The sequence below is a fragment of the Astatotilapia calliptera genome, chromosome 4 (assembly GCF_964374335.1).
Source record: "Astatotilapia calliptera chromosome 4, fAstCal68.1, whole genome shotgun sequence".
NCBI classification, from domain to species: Eukaryota; Metazoa; Chordata; class Actinopteri; order Cichliformes; family Cichlidae; genus Astatotilapia; species Astatotilapia calliptera.
In genome coordinates this window covers 10,645,322-10,666,529 of record NC_137425.1, presented here as the reverse complement: position 1 = coordinate 10,666,529, position 21,208 = coordinate 10,645,322, and the positions used below count along the sequence as shown (strand labels likewise).

General features: G+C 39.2%; 2 protein-coding genes across 2 annotated transcripts; both read right to left on the bottom strand.

Moving 5' to 3' along the window:
- Window positions 1–31: 31 nt before the first annotated feature.
- On the bottom strand, window positions 32–3,993 carry LOC113020547 (cell adhesion molecule 3-like). The gene is made up of 4 exons (XM_080300783.1): window positions 3,722–3,993; window positions 3,292–3,609; window positions 2,929–3,192; window positions 32–2,839 (listed from the first exon to the last, which is right to left on the bottom strand). Exons 1-4 carry the CDS (start codon window positions 3,882–3,884, stop codon window positions 2,682–2,684), a joined length of 903 nt encoding a protein of 300 aa, XP_080156909.1. The 5' UTR covers window positions 3,885–3,993; the 3' UTR covers window positions 32–2,681.
- A 2,331-nt stretch (window positions 3,994–6,324) lies between these two features.
- On the bottom strand, window positions 6,325–19,438 carry dnmt1 (DNA (cytosine-5-)-methyltransferase 1). The gene is made up of 34 exons (XM_026164600.2): window positions 19,104–19,438; window positions 18,651–18,687; window positions 18,061–18,168; window positions 17,709–17,949; window positions 17,532–17,604; window positions 17,358–17,439; window positions 17,212–17,252; window positions 17,079–17,133; window positions 16,909–16,992; window positions 16,684–16,793; window positions 15,274–15,392; window positions 15,087–15,179; window positions 14,840–14,991; window positions 14,428–14,615; window positions 12,278–12,458; window positions 12,086–12,183; window positions 11,764–11,911; window positions 11,545–11,660; window positions 11,268–11,469; window positions 11,051–11,184; window positions 10,777–10,956; window positions 10,256–10,480; window positions 9,982–10,174; window positions 9,663–9,753; window positions 9,447–9,578; window positions 9,064–9,346; window positions 8,788–8,929; window positions 8,447–8,613; window positions 8,163–8,340; window positions 7,881–8,076; window positions 7,624–7,787; window positions 7,320–7,436; window positions 6,738–6,831; window positions 6,325–6,616 (listed from the first exon to the last, which is right to left on the bottom strand). Exons 1-34 carry the CDS (start codon window positions 19,148–19,150, stop codon window positions 6,579–6,581), a joined length of 4,509 nt encoding a protein of 1,502 aa, XP_026020385.2. The 5' UTR covers window positions 19,151–19,438; the 3' UTR covers window positions 6,325–6,578.
- Window positions 19,439–21,208: the final 1,770 nt, after the last annotated feature.

Sequence of the window (21,208 nt, the reverse complement as noted above, 5' to 3'; positions counted from 1 at the left end):
TTATTTTAGTTTGTGTGTCAGGAGAACAAAGTGGTCTACAGATTTTTACTACACTTACTTTTCTTCAGTTACAGCACAAGAGTGCGCTAGTGAAATGCAAAATTGTTTATCCAAATAAAAAAAAAGGTCATTAAAATTAAGCAAAAATTGAAAAAAAGAAAAAGTAAAATCACAGACTTAAAAATATAGTTTAAGTGGACAGAAAGGATTATATTTAAAAGGAGAAAAAAAAAAGACAAAAAAAGAAAAAAGACAAAAAAAAAAAAGAAAAGAAAGGATTATATTGATTTTAATATTCATACAATAATGCAAACACATAAAGATACTTGCAAAACAGGTCATTTCTTTATTTTATACCTAACCACTTTGTAAATCCTGGTGACTACAGTATTTTTACCAGTATGACTAAATATTCTAGGCATAAAAGCCCAAAAACATCAGAAATCCCTTTTGGCAAGTCAAACACTTTGCAGTCAGATCCTAAACTTCAGCAGGCAGCTGTCACGGCGGGGTGTACTGATTAAATTTTGAAACTGGACCCAAAAGCAGGACACGGAGGACGACAAAACTGTGATGAACTAAAAGCGAGCCTCTTCTTGTGGCTGATATAAAACTGTTACAAACAATAAGGCAAAAGCGCATGAGGGAAACTGTGAAGGGATACACCCAAGACTGAACATCATCATGAAACACACTAACATGACATGGGGGATGACAACAGACGACCTGACACAGACCGAACGGAAACACACTGACTAAATGCATACAAGGGGTGCTCAAGGGAAGTGACCACACATGGGGAAACGCTGACACAAATTAACATGACACCACAGGAGGAAGTGAAACTAAACACAACAAGCAATGAACACAAGACTCTTTCAAGATAGAATAGGAAACATGGAGACGTAGACATGACACGAACTTAACAAGAACCACACAGACATGAAACATGACAGGTAGACACACGAACCAGGGAGACGACGAAAAAGGGATCTAAGAAACAAAAGACTAAAACAGCAACTAAATGAGCTAAACTGAAACGAAAACACAAAAAAAGGTACATTAAACTCAAAAACTTGGTCACACGACCCAGTATCTTGACAGGCAACAAAGGCAGTGATGAGCAGACAGGCTTAAAACATTGTAGCCTGTATTTGTACTTGTATGTGAACTGTAGCCACAGTTTTATTTTGCTAGCCATTAATTATGGGACAGTGCACTTCAGGTCATTTTACTGAGTAACAGGAAAGGAATGTAATACTTTCTTTGTTAAGTAATTAATAACGTACATGTATGTACCCTAACCCACGTGCATTACTTTTAAGAAAAATAATGAGTAATGTGTAGCAAGCCCAACAAAATTGTTATAGCATAACATCCTCAGTTTAACCAGAACATTTTTCTAATAGTTTAACAAGCCCTCTTTTAGATGAAATGATCAAATCATAGAAAATAAATTTTTTTTAAAAAAGAGTGAATGTTACCACCTTGAAATGACTGAAACGTAGGAATGAACCAGACCTTACACTAATTCCACAGCTGTGTGCAAAATACAAGTTTTTGAGCATGTTTAGACCCAAAAAATGTGTTTTATTTCCATTAATAACAGTTAAATTGATGAGTGGAGTAATTAAAACCAGAGATTTCCGATTTCAGTGTTTGTCCCCTCTTAAGAAATGGGGATGAAATTAAATTTTTTTAAAAATCATATCCAAATATGAGTTTTTTTATGATTACATTACAACAACAGATTACAACAAAACACACTTACTTATCTAAGCATTGAAACTGCTCAAAATTAAGAACCAAATCAAGTTTTCACCAAGCGTGCATACAATGAAATTAAAAATAAAACTTTCCTCCGTTTTGTGGTGCAGAAAACAAGTCAGCTCATTTCCTGATTTACACATTTAAAAATATGTGTATGTATATGTATATATGTAAGCGCGTACGTGGAAATATGTGTGTGTATGTATGTACGCATGCATACATGTGTATATGCATATTTGTATGTATGTATGTATGTATGTGCGTGTATGTTTATATGGGTGTATCCGTATGTTTGCAGGGGTATGTATAACTTGTACATATCTTGTACCCCTTGTGTAAATTTAAATTTGTCTGTGATTGTGTAAATACTTATGCTATTGCGTACTTCACACATGGAGAAATGCCAAACAGCCTTTCATTGTTCTTGTAACAGTGACAATAAAAGCTGTTCTATTGTATATCTAAAAGTTGTAAAGATGTGTGTGGATCATACATTAAATTGAGCACATGAAAAGATGTGAACATGCAATAAAATGTCTTGCATTTCCTGTTTTCTGAGAGAGAAAAACACAGGCGTGCGTAAAGACTTGATAAAAATCACAAGCGGTTTTCTAAAATTAGAATTAGAAAAAGTTTCAGTTGACAGTCAGAGGCAAATTTGTTCCTTCTTATTTCTGTCCAGCGAAAAGTTAAAATAAATGAATAGCTGAGGATGATATCTGATTATTAATCTGTTTTGTTTATACACATGTTTACACTCACAGTGTTGCTGTTAAACACGTTTCTGCTAGATTAAATTTGCTTGTTTGGACAGCAGTCTCTTGATTAGTGGAGCTTTAGCGATAGCTGACAAGATGGTGCATTTTTTCAGCTACAGCTTTAAAACAAGCATGCACCCATTCAAATTTGTTTTATACTGGTACTGATGAGGTAGGTTGTCCTTGGAGATAGTCGCCTTTCTTGCATGAAAATATGCCTCTGTGTGTCGTAAAAACTAGAAAAGCAAGGAAGAGCAGGAGTCCAAAGGCCACAAGTAGTCTGACTATTGCTGTGATGATTGTTTGATCTCCTGTGAGAGATGGGAAAGTTTCTTACATAAAATCAATCGCAAATCCCAAAATAAAGATTTAAACAGACAAAGAACTGCCAAGAACTTACGTGGAGCTTTGGTGATGATAAAGTATTTGGTCACAGTGCCCTGGCTGTTTGAGGCGGTGCAGATATAGACCCCTGGAAACTTAGATGATGGAGTCAAAATAGGATGATTCACATCTTGACTCCTGTACCACACTTGTGTAAAGTTTGGGAATTGCCAATGGTAGGATGGTACTGGATTTCCTCTAGCTGTACAATTTAAAGATATTTTGCTCCCAACTGTCATTTCCAAATTCTCATTTGGATCATTGGTGAAGGTTGGTGGGTCTGAGGACATCCAATCAAAATACAGACAAAGAAAGAAAAGCTCATGTTTTCAGTATGAAATCTTGTGGTGATTAAATTAAGAGCATGTTAAAAACTCACAGAGTACAGTCAGAGTATGAGCTTCTGAACGCACTGGAGGAGGACCTTGTTCCTTTGGCCACAGGTTCAGCTTTGCTTCACACCAGATCTCAGCTCCATCATCATCTCTATGAGCAGTCAGAGTGAGGACAGATGACTTACTGACTGGAGATGGACTGGACTCATCAAATGTCTGAAAAGACAAGGTCTTATTTCCTTTGTGCCAAACTACTGAAAGATTTCTTGCTGGTGCAACATTAACAACATCACACTGTATGGCAAACTGTCGGCCTTCTTCCACTGTACGTACATTCTTCAGAGACACACTGTCTGGCATTTCTGAAAAAGAAAATAATTTAAAAAATAATAATAAAATGACTCAAAGTTAATCAGTGAAAATATAATAACGATGACCTTCTTAGAAATGTTAGACTAAGTTAAGGCTACTCACTATAAACAGTGACTGGCAATATTTTCACACACTGATCACCATCACGGGAATTCACATAACACATTGGCTCCATCTCCCACACTGGCACAGAGTCAATTTTAAAGGGAAGAGAAGTGACATTCTGGGTAAAGTCCACTGCTCCATATGGAGACTCCCATCCCATTCCATCAGTCTGGTCAGATAGTGAGGTGCAGTTGGCTGAGAAAGAGTCTCCAAATCTCACCACAACTCTAGGAGGGGTTATGTCAAATGGACATGAAGTGCTCACAAGCTTTCCTAAAAATAAATAAATAAATAAAATAAAACAATAATACTGGGAGTAAGGGACTTAAGGCATGTGATGAGTTTCACTCTACCATCTGAGTTAGGTGAGTGTTAATGTGAGTGCAAATGGTTGCCTGTCTCTCTGTGTCAGCCTTGAGACAGACTGGCGATCTGTCCAGGGTGTACCCTGGCTTTCACCCTATGGCAGATGGGATAGGTGACCCTGATAATGATAAGCGGACGAGAATAGATGCATGGACAATATTGCAAATTGGGTGGTTGTAATATACTGACCCGTTTTAGGTGACACGTTCCATTTAACTTTCAAGAGTGGTTTGATTTTTGATCACACTGTTCATAACTCTGGATTTAAAATATAGATGGACATATTTTTATTGTAAAAAACCATGAAATTGTTTGTGTTCCTCTGTTACAACATTCATAGTTTTACTGATACTTAACATAATGGAAGATTTGGAGGTTAAGAGAAATTGATGGAGCTACAGAGGCCTTGAGGCACAAACTAAATGTTGAAAGTGAGATGAAACGGCGAAGTACTTTTTTTGCATAAAGAATAAGTCATACTAAATTACATTAAAATATTTTTAGAAAATCTGTAAATGTCTTAAAATAGGATAAAGGAAAATGATAGATATAATAAAAACAAACACAGACTAAAAGTAAGTCCCAATATAAAATTATAATATAATTTGGTCACTTTAGTCTCTAAAATACTTTAGCTGCTTTAGAGTTGCTAAATACTGATCCATTCATTGAATTACTGCAATGAAAGAAGCAATTTGTAGCATATTTGGATTGAAGACTTCTGGTCAAATGTCTAATGACCTGCAACTTAGTAAATAATAGGACAATATCTAAAATATAACAGCTGCTAGGCTTTTGGGGGTTGTTTGTTTTTGGAGGCAGCAAATTTACACTAGAAAGACTCCAAGTGATAAATGCTAAAGATTTTAGATAATGACTTCATAAAGTGGATTTAAATTAAACTGATAATCTGAAGAAATAAAAAGCTTATGACCAGTGCTAATGTGGTTGAAGGTTTTCTCCTGAAGAGGAACTGGACTTTGTGTTAAAACTATAGAAATATAATATGGTAACTATATAACAAAGCAACAAGCACAGCAAAAACAAGCAAACAAACAAAACAGACCCACCTGTGCATGCGATTATGCAGCTGAAGCCAGAGGCAAATCTATTCTAGCCTGTACTGTTCAAGAAAAGAGAACTCAAAAAAGCCATACTAGTCTTGTGAAGAACCCCGCCCCCCAAAAAACCAACAAACTAAAGAAAAGAAAAGAAAAAAAAAAAACACAACACACACACTTGCAGACAAGTTGCGGCGTCTGTTGTTCCGATTTAACACCAGCAGTCTAACAGTCCCTCTGAGAATACTCGTACTTCTGCAAATTACAAGACAGGGAAGGAGCCCTGCTCCACTTACTGGACTTTTTTGTACCATTTTTGTGAATTTTAGTGCAGACAGTCTGAAAACAACTCTGTGCAAATTTAAAATGATTCAAATCACAGTCCACAAGTACTAATTTATGACTGACATAATGAATAGTTATTAGATTACAATGAGTGCTTCACTTGCAAGTATATGGTTTCTTCTCTGTATGACTGTCATGCCAGCTACAAGGTTGGTTGCAAAGCCAACAAGGTTTTAGAGCAGGGTCCCCAAGCCCAGTCCACGAGGGCTGCAGGTTTTAGATCTCACCCTGGGTCAACACACCTGAATCACATGATTAGTTCATCACCAGGCCTCTGGAGAACTTAAAGACATGTTGAGAAGGTAATTTATTCATTTAAATCAGCTGTGATGGATCAAGGACACATCTAAAACCTGCAGGGACACCGGCCCTCGTGGACTGGGATTGGGGACCCCCGTTTTAGAGTCTCCTGTCTATCAGGATGAGTTAAAAAGCTGTCATTTCAAAGTTTCTTAGATGATCAGGGAGTACATTTTACACCCAGTAGAGACATTTGGAGAATTTATCTATTCATTTTAAAGTCTTGTAATATGTGACCCCTGTGTATATTTACTTTTTTAATGTATTTCTAACCCCAAACAGATTCAGTAACAGCAAAGATTGTGGAACAAGCAGCTCAAGGAAAGGTTTTAGTACAGGTCAGACTTTAAACAGTTAAAAACCAAACTCTGCATGTTTTAACATCTGGTGTCCACTGATCTAAGGTTCATTTACAAAATGCTTCAGAATTCAAAGAGATGAGGTTTTTCAACCACTTGGCACCACTTTCTTTGATTCCCGATATATTGATCACACTTGCTGTACATTTACAATAATGAAAACTACAAGTAGAATTTCATAAGATTTATTTGAAATATTACATATAAAAACTACATACAATTTATCCCACATTAGGTGAACATTTAACAACAACAGCAACAACGTCATGATTAAAAGCACATTTAAAACTCAATGTGGAATGGTACTACATAGAAAGTCCATAGCGGCCACTTGGTGACGCCATTAAATCGCAACTTTTAAGAGAAATCATTTCACCAGCACCAGGACTTGCAGAAGTGATTCTTGATGAAATCTTTACACGCTTAATCAGAGAGCTCCATCTTCTCTTGTTTAATGTTCTCTGTGGAGGGAAAGTAAGTAAGTTAAAATAAATTAATTTTAAAAAACAAAACCACACACTTGAATGAGGATTGGTGCATTCAAATCTTAAAAGATAATCATACGATTAAACTGAAAGTCACCTGATGCTTGTTCTTCCTTCATCCTTTCCGTGATGCACCTCTTAATCTCAAGCCCAATGGCCCTGGAGAGCGGAGGGGGCACAGCATTTCCAACCTGGAAGGAAACAGAAGCAATTACTTGGCAAGAAGCAGGGAGAGATGTTTCTGGGCAGCTCATGAAATGCAGTAAAGACATCTTCATTTTGGAACTGCAACTCAGTCCAAGATGATAAAGGCCAAAATGACAGGGCCAAAAATTAAAATGCTGCTTATTTTTGTTATCATTTATGTAACAAACAAAAATAATAACACATTAATTTATCCCCCATCACCTAAATTTATTGCCTCTCACAGACATAAAAACTGTACTAAAACAAAGCAGTTTCAAAGTTTATACTTTGCTAGATTCCTGCTAAAATGTCTCTGCAAGCCTGACCAAGCGACATCTCCTGAAAGAAAATAGTCATCCCTCACGTGACTTGTACAATATTGTGACTAAAACTCGTAGCAAAGTCACTGTTGCCACACTTACCTTCTTTGTAGCAACTGTAACCACAAAAATTTCTCAGGGATTAAGAAAAGTATTGTGATTCCAGATTGTACCTGTCTGTGTTTGTCCAGGATGTTTCCAAAGAAGCGGTAGGTGTCAGGGAACCCCTGAGAGCGTGCACACTCTCTCACACTGACAACTCTGTGCTGCTCAGGATGGAGTACACGGCCCTGTAATCAAGAGAGCCTAAGGTCAGTTTCTTTCATTTAAGAAGTGTAAACCATTTCCTGAAACACAAATTAGCTTAAGACTTAAATGCAAGTACTCTGTTTTTTCACTCCTATATTAAATAAATTTGAAGGAATGTTTAATGTAAACAAACTGAAAAAAACAAAAACAAAAAACAAACTTGCGTACCTGCTTGCCCATTGGTTCAGGATTGGTGACTGTTGTGCTGAAGAAACCATCCCATTCCAACCTGCCATAGAGTCCCGCCCAGTGATTATGGCGGTTCCCAGTGTGGGGCAAACACCAGGGGATCAGGGTATTAAACTGCCTGTCTGCAGGGTCACAAGGCTTACCTAAAAAGACATTTGCATGGAAACTATAAGAGATGTATCCCAGATGGAGATTTAAGCTCTACAACTTTTTTTTTTTTTTTAAGTCCTGCATACCTCCTGCACAGGTGCAAACACCTCTGAGTGCACCGGTGCCGCTACGCCCATTCTTCTTATCATGATGTGTGTAACGCAGTTTCTTAGTCAGGGTGCCATCCTTCAGTCGCACCTCGATGTTGGGCAGATCCCTCCAGTCGGAGCCTGGAGCCAAGGGGATGTAACGCATCCGACCCTCAACCAGTGCACTCATATCCTGTAATGCAGATCATGTAACTTCTGTCATAAAGTTATTCTTTAATGACTGAAAGAGTGAGCCAACATGAGAACACCACAACTCACCTTGCAGATATGATCTCTGAGGATAGGCTGGTACTGTGTGCCTCTGATCTGCCTCTGGAACCAAGACTGGGGCTCCCCATTGTAGGAAATCTCCAGTGCAGCTGCACCATTGCGAATCTCTGGCAGGTCAGACATGGTATCCCTGACAGTGATAGTTCTGTAGATTCCACCATTGCCTCTGTAGACAGAAATTAGTGACAATGATGCTTTAATGTCTTGTGAGAAAGATTTGCAACCTAAAAATACAATATAAGCAACCCAGAAGGGGAAAGGGTTTACATTACCGTGTGACATTGCTGACGTATCTCTTTTCACCCACCACAACGCTGAGAGAGCAAGCTCTGGGGGCAAACACATGCAGAGGCTCAGGATAGCGTGGCAGCTTCTCTCCCGGAGCAGCAGCCAGGATGATGGCCCTGCGCCGGGTCTGAGCAACACCGTACTGACCGGCCTAATGAGAGCAGAACGCAGCGCATTAGTGATCTTTTATTGTATGAGAAGGAAAGAAAAACCTTATAGCAAGCTGTTGGTTAACAACACAAGCTCTGAAATTTGTTCCAAGTCAATTTCATTTTAGCTTCACCCAAAATTTCACAGCAGAAAAGAGGTTTAAGGTCTGACCCACCTGCAAGACACCAAAGGTACACTGGTATCCCATTCGCACAAGACAGCGCAGTGTGAGCTTCAGGACCATAGAGTTTTTGAATGACACAAAGTTCCTCACGTTCTCAAGCAGGAAGAATTTGGGTCTGTAGTAGTCACAGTAGCTGCAATAAGAAGAAACAAATAATAATAATAAAAAATAAAAAAAACTATTAATGCGAGGCTAAGAGTTTTTGTGGGAAACAAAAAAGCTTGCTGCACAGTGTCGGCGAAAGTTGATGACTTTAGGCGAACCAACCTAAGATAGGAGACAACAAGTGAGTTCTTGAATTTGGAGTAAGTGCGAGAGTTGAAGCGGTTCATCCCACTGAACCCTTGACAAGGAGGCCCTCCACACAGCATCTCCACATCACCCTTCTGAGGCAGCTTCTGGCCAAGAGAATTTGTTTTCTCTCCAGACATGACCAACTTTAGCAAGATGTTGCAGTCCTCGGTGAACACCGTTGTGCCTGGGTTGTTCAGTCTGAAGGCCTGTGCTGCTGGCTCCCACATCTCTATAGCCCAGAGGGTCTCAGAGATTGCTAAAGGCAACAAGCAGTTACGTTTTTGTACTGCAGTCCCAAAACAAACAAACAAAAAAGATGATTTTAAAACATTTTGTGAGTGGGTTGCAACATTTACCAGCCTGGTGGAATCCCTCAGAAAGTCCACCGCAGCCAGAGAACACATCCAATGTGCGATACTTGGGCACTTTAGGTTTAGGCTGTGAGTCCGGCTGTTCCTGTGCAGCTGAAGCTTTTCCTTTGCCTTTACCTTGGGAAACCAAATTTAATACATTAGGATTTCAGAGACTACTAAAAATCAATTTTTGAAGGAAAATATAAATACAATTTCTACCTTTTCCTTTGCCCTTTCCTTTTCCTTTATGGACAGTTGAACGAGCATGATTTGGGGGATCCTCAAAGCTTTTTGCCTTTGCATTATAGGCCTGTGAAGGAGGCACAGTATGGAAATAAGACTGCAGTTTCTACACTGAATTGAAGACATGTTCAAGACTTTTTCAAATAAATGTTCCAGTATTAGACAAAATCTACCATGTCAACTGTTTTTGCTTTCTTCTATGCACGTGGGGTTGTCATTACAAGAAATTGTTTTTGATGAATTGATAAATAGATGATTAGAGTTTAAAGATTAGAGTAGAAAGAAAGTACTGTACCTCAAGAAAATAGAAGCGCTCAGGTCCAGCACTGGAGTAGTCCTGGATGGATTCATTCAGGTCCTCTGCATATTCTACCTGGCAGCGGCCGAGTACGTCACCCATGTTTACGGTCACTTCTTCATCACTCCAGTACAGCTGATTGATGTCTGTATGGTAACTAGCTTTGACACCTTTGTGTGTGTTCTCAGGCCTGGAAAACAAGATAAAATTTGTTAAAGTCTTAAAATTTGTCCAATTTATAGCAACCCATTAAACTGTTAACAGTTTTTACCTGTAGAACTTGTAGAGTCGCAGTTTGACGTCTGACATCTCGGGTTTCCCATTGCTACGCCTGTGACAGAAGATCTCCTTGATGCGCCCAACACGGAAGGGCTCAGGAGCGTCCAGGTTTGAGCCCTTGATGTAGTCTGAGGACTTCCTGTAATACTCTGGATACAGATCCTCATCCACATCGTCTTTCCTGTGGGATCGCTTCACTGGACTGGCTGGCTTCACACTGAGAACCACATTGTTATAGAGGTAAGTGGTGGCCAAATTTTTTAATATACTTTAATATTAGCCACGATACTCAATCTTCCCTTTTTAATAAAGAACAAAATTTATTCAACCTGAAAAAAATAAAAATATAAACAGGCGACCCGTGTGTAAAGAAGGCCCTCTAGTGGCTGAAGCTGCACTACACATGTAGACTCCTCGTTCATGCAAACTACCGTAAGACTGAAACTTCTAAATAGCGTTAGACAGTACATGTGTATTCATCATTCTACAGGTCTGAATAAAAGTAACACTCACCTGAAATTAAAAGCCTCAGGGGGAAGGTAGACGCTGTCCCCCACCCTGAACTGCTCTCCTTTAAAGCAAGCCATAGCATACAAAGTCTTTGTGTCATGGTTTTCATTCTCCAGGGGTTCAAATACACGAGGCTTATCTTTGTCCTCTCGCTCTTTAGTCCTTACACAGCTGCCACAGAACCTGAAGGTGAAAGTAGAGATTTTAAAAATGTAAAAAAAAATAAATCGAGGAAAAGATCACGAGCAGCATAAATGAATGTGTAGCTGGTGCTTACTTGAATTTGCATTCTTCTGATGGAGATGTCTTTGGAGGCATTTCAAACCTGGCATATTCTGTGTCATACCAGAACTGATAGAAAAAACTCTTCCCGTCATCCTCAATCACCTTGAGGTCAACATCCACACCACCCTAAAATTACAGAAGCAACTGTTACATGAAGAAAATTACAATAAAAGCAGCTTCAGATCTTTCTAGCCCCTTTAAAAACTTACCTCCATAAACCAGTTGTTCGATGGGGCTTTATACATAACATCAACTTTGCCTTGGACATAATTGAGCAGCATGTCCTCACATTCATCCACAATGACAAGCTCGAGTGGATCTGAAGTCTCACCGAGCACCGTGTCTATTCCACGAAGGAACCAGTGGGCATGAAACATCTTTCCATTATTATCCTCCCACATTGACGTGATCCTAAGAAAACACCTCATTAGATTTGAGAATTGACCTGAGAATTGAATATTATTATACTATGTCTGAAACGCTTACCTTGCCAGATACAGTGGAATGGATGGATCCTCTGATGAAACTGAGACACAGTCTCCCACCTCCAGCAGTTCATCGTTCAAAGAGACCTTCCTGTAGTATTGCTTCTTCCCTTCAGTCTGAAAGGAGTTAAAGATGAATATTTTTATATGACCAGTGCTGGGAGCCACTGCTGCACTAGAGGGTAGTTCTATTAATCTACCACACTGGATGAAAACATACGTGAATAGATTCTCCAATCCATGTAAGTTTGCACTGGGTCTGCTTCTTTCTTTTGGCATGAGGAACCTTTTTAGGCTTCTCCACAGGAACATCTTCCTCCTCAATGTTCTCATCATCTTCAGCCTCCTTGACTGCAAGGTTGGGGCATCTAAACAGAGATAGATAGATTTAAAGAGATTAATACGACTGCAACACCAAGCTGTATATAAAATATCATGTCTGTGTTTTATTCCTTCTTGCTTAAAATATTATGACAGATAAAGTCACTGATGCAAATATCTGGAAAAGCATTTGTAGGCAACACATTCAAAAAAATGCTCACCTTCTCTGCCTACAAGCTTGTTTGCTTTTTCCACTTCCTCCAAATTTGATCATGTCTTTGCAAGCTGCACACTTTCCACAATCAGGAGACTGACAAACCTGTCCACACACACAGAAAAAGAATTCAATATGCATAAGAATTACAGAGGATGGACATCAACATCAGATACTGTACAGATAGTATCCAACTTGCCTCACAGACACCACAGCGCTGTCTTTTCATGGCGCTTTCTTTATCATTCTGCTCTATCTGATCAGAGAAGAATGCATCAAAGATCTGGTAGACCAGCTTTGTAGTGGTTGCTTTAGTTGGTCCCTTACTATCTTTTTCTATCTTTGTTGGGTGACGAATAGCCTGTCTTCTGGCAGCCCTCCTGTCAACAGAACAAAGTGCATGGTCAGAAGACGCAGATTTTACTCTGCACAAATACCTGACGATAAGTGACGTAATGGCATTATGAAGCCCCTGGCCATCAACACACCACAGCATCAGGCCATGCAAAGAAACAAGCAAACCAAACTAAACAAACAGAATGTTCAATGCAGAGTTTCCATCTGATGTAAGAGGCAATAAAGTTCTCTCCGTGGGAAGCAATTGGGCCTGCATGGGAAAAAACAACAACAAAAAAACAAAAAACACACCAACATGTGCCAACTTCCTGAGTGTAAAGACTGCTTTGATCTCCTTTGGCTTTTGTTCTTCCTGTCAAAGATATAAATAGCATTCGCTGCAAGAACTCTGAACTCTTAACAAATTCTAACCCATGTTTGAGGAAGTGTCATATTTCTTATTAAACAAGATGGATAACCCTCACCTATATGAAGGCTTTTGAGTGTTAACTCATACAGGCTCTAACTAAATCAAAGTTAATTCCAAATATAAAGAGAATACCCTGACAGCACCACACTCAGGCGATGAAAAGTTTCGTTTTTAATTCTGATGCTTTACAGCTGTGGGGCTGCCCCATGTTCAAACACAAAGCTTGAACTTGGGACTTTCCAAGTCTTCTTGTTCTATGGATTATGAATTTCGTAATGGAAAAAAAAAAAGTTTACGAGAAAAAGCCTCCGCATAGCCATTATGAAACTTAAAACACTTCTTTCTTCACCTACTATTAAGAGACTGTGCATCTCTTGCACAATATGCTCCTTTTCTAAATGTATCATTTTTGAAGCTGCCAGATACAAGATCAGAATCTCAGGAGAACTAGCTTTCTATGAGGAAGCACTGACCAACAACGACACTGCTAGAGGCATGATGACTGTTTTTAACGTTCACATTTGTTTTGCACAAGTGCTTATAAATGTCAGCAACAATCTCACTATACTACTAGCATCAAAGCACCTCAGACTTTAGCAACCCACCCACTGTTGGGTAAGTAAGTCTGTGGTAGAAGTTACTTTTTGAAAGTGAATGCCCTTTCCCAAACCTGCCCGTTTCCAAGGACCACATTCCAGATTGTTCTGTATAACAAATCGGGTATCACAAAATATTAAATATAAACACATCACAAGTGTTCAACGAGTTGAAATGTGAAAAGACGATTTGTATGTTTTAAATAATGTTCTGTTAAACTCGAGTGGGATGTGCCAGTCTAGTTAAGTTGTTTCTGCAAAGTTCGTTTTAATCCTATGACATCTTTAAATAAATCAATCACCGCACTCGCGCCGATTACACAAATCTGATATACGTGGCCAGATTTCAAATCTGCTGGATAAACTAAAAATAAACCACAATGTAAAGCCAAAAAATATAAAATGATTTAAAGTAGAAATAAAACTTTAGCATGAAATCTGGTGTAGTGCTCTTTGTCCATAAAGTTTCTAAATGCTTCACATTAAACACACCACCAAACAAGCTAAAGATGCATTCACAATGAGGCCTACCTACCAGTACAGCAGCATGCTGCATTAGGAAATGTTAAAGGAATGTTAGACATTAGGGAGAACAGGGAGCAGAAATACAGGAATATAAGCACAAATGAAATGGATAGCTTTAAAACCCGAAGGGAGTCAAAATAGCTGCTGATAGAAGAAAAAATAAAAATGGGAAAGCTGAAACTGGATTTTTCATTATAAATTAAGTATGTATTACATGTTTCTTCAATGCACTTCAGATTCAACATTAAGCTATTATTTCAAGTATTTGCAGAATCAATTCAGACCATTTTCTCTGAAATCTCAGAAGACTGCAGATTCACAATCCAACAGATGAGACCAACACCCTTGAAAAATGAATCATTTTAAGTATTGATGCAAAATTATCACTATACATCTAAGCATACAAAACAGAAAGTTGTAACAAAAAAAAAACAAAACAAAAAAAAAAAAAAGTTTAAGCACCTTTTTCCTAGAGTGACTCCTGCAAGCTTGATCAGGTCTCTCATGCAGGGAGTAACAATAATTGGCTGCTCATCTGAATCACCGGCCTCATCGTAGCTCTCCACCTGCTCTACAACAAACTGGGCATGGCGCAGGAGCGTGTCTTCAGTGAAGCAGTTGAAGTTGAGTCCTGCAGGAGGCACAGTTGTCTGAGGGAATGGAAAACAGGGCATAATAAGCTTTGGACATGTCATTAAGAAAAAAATAAATAAAAATTTGATCCCTGTGGGAAACCAACACAGCAACAGGCAGGATCACTTTATATGAATGGAAATATACACAGTAAAACATTTTTTAAAAATTCTCAAACAGATACCACGACAGGAACCCGGATTCAAAGACAAGAGTTTGTTTCATTCACACAAGACTGCACCTCAATCTTATTGAGTAGGTCTTCATAGGTAGCATCAGGATTCTTCTGGAGGAATTCAACCACTATCTTGCTCATATAGATCTTCTCTTGCATCAGTGCAAAGATGGGAGCATACTCCTCACTGGGCTGCATTAAGATGTAGTCAGCAAAAGCTAGATAAGGAAAGAGTTGGATAAACATTAGTGTACTGTATATATGGATTTATTTATTTTAACTAAATGGAGAAGAAAATACACAATTATACTACCTGTAGTGAAACCAATCAAAGCTTTTTCTCCACCATCAAAACCAGTGATCCACCAGGCATTAATGGGTCCCAGCTTTTTGGCAGGAACACCACCTAAAAATACAGGGGGGGGAAAAAAAGGTTATAAAAGCTAAAAGACAATGTACAATCATAATGAACTTTCTATAACTGGACAGGTTTTCCATACCATCCATACAAGGGTTGTCATCATAGATGGGTTTGACAACACAGCTGAAGTAAAGCTCAACATTCTTCTCAATAAGTCCAGAGTCGAATGGACAGAGATGGCCACGCTTGTCATAAACACTGCAACACACATTGTTATACCATATGACTGACAAAAACTTTAAGTTTTAGAATATAAAAACAGTCTAATTAGAAGGAACACATCTGTTCTTCTAAACTCCTTTTACTTTAGGGATCACCACAGCAGATCATCTGCCCATCTCTCACTCCATTCCTAACATCGTTCTGTCACGCCAACCCACTGCAAGTCTTCCTTCACCACATCATGGATCTTCTCTATGGTCTCTTGCCCTCCACAAGGTTACTATCCATACTCTGTCCAAACCTTGCGTCTCTAACCCTGTCTGCAAATCTCTGAACCTGATCTGTACTCATTCATAATACTATCAATTCTGGACCCTGACAATTAAAATCTGATTATCTACAGCTCCGCCTCCAGTCTTGTCTGTATGTCTCAATACCATCTTGTAAACCTTCCCTTTCGCTATTGCTGATATCATTCTGTCACGAATCACACCTGACCCATTTCGAAAGCCTCTCCACCCCTGCCCAACTCCCTTCTTCACCCCTCATGTGCTGTCCTTTGCTTAAGGTTGAGCCAATTTCAATACTACTTGCAGCAGCATTGTTGTGCTTAGATGTCTCCCTTTCACACAGCTTTCATTCTTCTCTCCAGAGCATACCCCCCATTTTTCCACTCTCTTCCACCTCCTTCCTATTGTTACTACAGATCACTATGTCGTCTGCAAACACCCTTCCTGCCTAACCTCATCTGTCAATCTGTCCATCACCACTACAAACAAGAAGGGACTCAGAGCAGATCCCTCATGTAATCCCACCCCTACAATGAACCCATCTCACCAGTATATGTTTTTTTTTAGATCCACAAGGATGCAGTGCAACTCTTCTTGTCATTGGATAGTTCTCCACCACTCTCAAAGCAAACATCAAATCTGTTGTGCTCTTTCTGTGTGAAGCCACATACTTCATGGTATCAAACTTTACCCCACTGTAGTTACTACTACCACCACCTCATCTGACCAACCACCTTTCCAAGCTATCCTTTTCATAGATGCCCTCACCCATTTCCTGCACTTCCTGACCAACAGTTCCCCTCCGTCATTTTCTTCATTCTTGAGTTCCTCAAGGTACTATTTCCACCCTGTCACCACCCTCTTGACATAATAGTACATTTCCAACTCTATCCTGCTGCCCATTCAAGCTTGATGTCTCCCTCTAGCCAGTCACAGATCTTTCTTTCCTTGCAGTTTTGTTTTGTTCCTCTTACCTAACAAGCTGTGTATGTTACCTCACAGGAACAAAACCTTAATAAAGATGGAGAATTACTCACCTGAAGTTTGTGATCTTGTGCTGTGGCAGATCCTCGTAGCTCTCAAATCCATCCTCATTGGAGTCAAACAGTGAGAGGCGCTCATCTGTTAACATTTCAGGCTCATCCAGCTGAAACACAGAAATTACGTTTCAGCAGACAGACAGACAGACAGAAATAAATAAATAAATAAATAAATAAAATTTAAAACAAACAAAACTGCAGTTTATGTTTGCAAGTTCTCACCGCATTATCAGGATCCCCTTGGAAAAACTTCAGGTCAGAATCATCTAGGTACTGTCTACAGTCTTGACATTTGGGTGGTGGTGTCTGAACAGTAACAAAAACACAATCCAGTCAGCACGAAGCAATAATGCCTTCAAAAATGTTTACAATTCACCTATCTAAATCACTACCTTTACAGCAGAAACCGGCTTTACAATGTCACTCTTGGATTCTTCTGGAGCAGCACTGCATAAAGAAAAGTGTCAACACATTTGCTTGTATAAACTATATCACAATTGTTGCTCTCAAGCTAAAGATACTTACTTGTCATCCGACTCCACTTTGAGACGTTTCTCCTCCCGAGACTACAAACAAATTTGAAAGTATGTGGAGGGTTATTTATCTGACACGGAGGAACTGCAGTTTCTACTCATGTTTTTTTACATTACTTGTACATAACATTACGGTACCTCCTCAATGTCATCATCTTTCTTCGGTTCATTCTGTCCGTTGACAGCTTCTCCATTCAAGTCCTCTGACTTGCGCTTCTGACTGAAAGACATTTATTTCAAGCAGGTTAGAGTGACTGAAGTTTTGTTTTATGCCAAAATACATAAATGAATTAAATATATTCCTATACGCACACTTTAGTGAACATTGACAAGATAGTTGGCTGTTTCCCACTGTTTCTGGTAACCCTGGTACTTGCTGGAGACTCTACAAAAGGAAAAAAATTTATTTTAAAAATTACCTTTGCTTAAATAACTGGAGAAAGCCACTGAATGTGCAGGTGATCTCCATCTTAAGAGATTTAAACGTACTTTTTGTGTCAGAATTTGCCTTGCTCCTCCGTCCACCCTTCCCTTTCGAAGAAGTTGGTGACTTGACAGATTCCTCCTCCTCCTGTACGCTCATGGTTACATCTTCATCATGCTCGTCTTTGTGCGAACCATTTGAAAAGCCATTCGTCTTTCCATTCTTCTCTGCGTCATCAGAGTGGGAGCCATTTTCAAGATGAAGTTCTTTTCCAAGTAGGGCCTTCACTTTAGAGATATAGACCTCCTTTAAAAAACAAAAACAAAAAGCACATGACATATGTCACAAGTTAGATGACAGAAAGTCAAGTACGGTTTTAGGATTAATATCAATTTGGACAACTTACAACTGACTGACCTTTGAGATCTCTGAACTTTTCATTTTTTCCTCCAGACTGGTCAGCTGATCCTGAGCATCAACATGCAGAAAGTCCTGCACCAACTTGAGCTTCTCTTTCACATGTTCCTGAAGTGACATTTTAAAAGAGAATAAGAGCTAATGAATAAAGTCCAAAAAAAAAAAAAAAAAAAAGGCGGCACAACTTATGCACTCACAGGCACGGGGATAAACACACAAAACTTAAAGAACACAACTGTCTTAAACTGGATTGCATTACTTAACGAGACAATATGCAACCTGGAAACTATCACATAGTACATATTTAACTTCTCCTGTTGACATCGCACCACTGGTGTCAGTTTCCTTATGCTGTCCACCAGAAACAGCTCAAATAGAAAATGGCACAAAAAAAGAAGACTAAAGCTGATCCTCGTTCATTTTATTTATAACTATTTATGATATAAGGGGAGTGCAATGCGGATTGAGTCTGGAACTTCCCTTCGAGGTGACAGTATAGAAACAGACTAAAATACTAAACATTTAGTTCTTCCACACTAAACTTCCGTTTCAGAACTACTAGATAAGCATGTTTTGAGTCCACAGCTCACCTCATCTGCAGATCCTTCCTCATCCAACCTCTGCAAGCTGTAAACAAAGGAGAATCAAAACAGTGCTGGGGTAAGTCAGAGCGAATGGTGTAGGAGCACATCCTTTGCTATACTGCAGCAATAAAACACTGACAGCGGGAAAGCAGAAACACAGATAACAAAACTTCCTGAGTGGCGCCAAATCTCACACGCTGTCCCATCCATTGGTAGGCTAATGATGCTAACTGGCTAATAGTGCATACCGCATTAGCCCTGTCAATGGCAAAAAGCTAATGTTAGCAACATCTGTTTGCACAGGTAAAAGGGAAACCGCCAGTAACGCTCAGGACAACCACAGAAAGTCTAACCCACCAGGACTGCCATTTCAGCTTTAACAGCCGCTGTTATGGCTTTTGAAATAAAAGCTGCAAGCTAGCTACATCAGTAGAACACTATTAGCATTCATTACAGTACCTTTTCCGGACATCGTCCGGGAGAGGCAGGGACGTCCTGGTTGGCATCGTAAACGAGCGTAAGACACGAGCGACTAAAATGTTTTAAAACCGTTTAAAACTCCACTATCATTAACCACCGCGCAGCTCCACGGTGACTGTCTGTCTGCAGATGGATGCTATAAGCAATTCGGGCGCGCGGGCCGTCTTTTCGCGCGGAAACCCGGGTGTTGTGGACTGTACCACTGTAGCTATGTACAGGTAAAACAGTTTCGATGATGGACTTAATACATCCTTGATGTACGTATCGTTTGTGACCGGAATTACACGTTTATGTCATAAATGTTATTAATAAAAGAAAAATGGGAATTTTTGTCTCTTTTATAAAGAAATAATTTATCTAGAAATGCACAATTAAACCGATCCACCCTTACTGTTTGATAGATGTCGAAGTGGTCTGACCAGGCGGAAGTTGTTGTTTACTAATGAGCTATCGCAGCAAGACATCTGCATCTGTTGTATTACTACTACTTAAAAAAGTACAATTAAAAAAACATTGACTGGATGGCATCGTAAATGTGATACACAATGTAGCTGTTGTATTATTGTAGGGTAACAATAGTTGATTATCCACTGTGGATCACTTCCAGTGCGACTGTACTATCCATGCCTCAGGTCATGATTGCCTTAAGTTGTTTGTAGATATTTTGATTTGGGCGACTGCAATGTCATTATGAGCAAATAAATACGGAGACAAGGTCCTTCAACTATAACCAGCTACGTGCCTATTCCACCACAAGGTGGCAGTGTGTCATCGGTAGAGAATTAATCTCAGGCGGTCAATTTGTTCTTGTACAGTATTTACACATGGAAACCCACCATGTCCGCTTTTACCACCAGCTTTTATTGACACTTGTTTATTCTGTTATTATATTAATTGGTCAGTGTTTAGCTGTGTGTACAGTCACTGCACAGTTGAATAATGTTTAGAAATAGGCGGGGTTTTTGTTCTTTTCCTTTAGTCTAAATTGTAAAGTACTTCAAATTTCGTGCTGTTCTACAGCAATGAGCTTACATGGGCTGTGCTTTATGTGTACACAACTTCACATACAGGTTTCTGAATCTGATGTAATATCCTGCAGCGCTATGGAAAGACTTGGCAGACATCCCAGCAGCACAGCCTCCTGGGGCTGATTCAGCCAGCGTTCCCACCCAGGAATCCTGGATGTCTGACAGGAAACAGGCCCAAATCTCCCAAGGCCTCTATAAGTCAGCCTCCCCCCTCACCCCAAGCATCCCTCTTACCCAGAAAAACCTCTCCCGGGGCTTTTTCTTTATGCTTCTCTCAGACAAGCACTTACAAACAGGCCATCTTCTCCACCACACCCCACTTTAAGCCCCCGCACTCTGTCCTCTGCCCAGCTTCCCATCCTTTTCAGGTCTACCTTTAGCCTTAAAGCAAAGCTATATTTTCATCAGGTAAGATAGCCATGATTAATCACAAAGCAGTATTTGCACAAACAATCACAGGCTTTCATGTTGAGGCTAGTGTTTTTCTGACCTTGTCAGAGCATGTTTGGATTTAATGCTGCATTTTAATTCCTTCTAAGATGGATTCACAATAAAAAAAAAAGAGGCAACTCAGGACATGCAGAAAAGTTGCAGCTGCCACACTGGTTGAGTAAAGCTAAAAATCACACGCACACTTTTTTTTCAGTATTTCATTTATTTTTATAAAACTGGAATTAACAAAAAGGCATGTACCTATTAGTGTTTCAGATTGTACCAGTTTAATACAGGAAGCGTGCTACTGGACACACACAACTATTGCACACAAGACATTGCATAAAAAAAAGTCATACATACTGTACAAAGACACATACATACAAAACATACACAGTTATTTATATATATATATATATATAACATAAAAGTTGGCAAACTCATAGGTACACCGATTTAAAAAAAAAAAAATGGGGGAAAGGAAACATCACGGAAGCTGCCAAAGTGCGTGTCCATCTAAATTTAGAAGTCAATATAAAAAATAAAATAAAAAATAAAAACACTGACAGGGAGAAGAGTTTTAATTGTGTGTCCATGAGAAGAAGGTTACAGTAAGCCTAAACA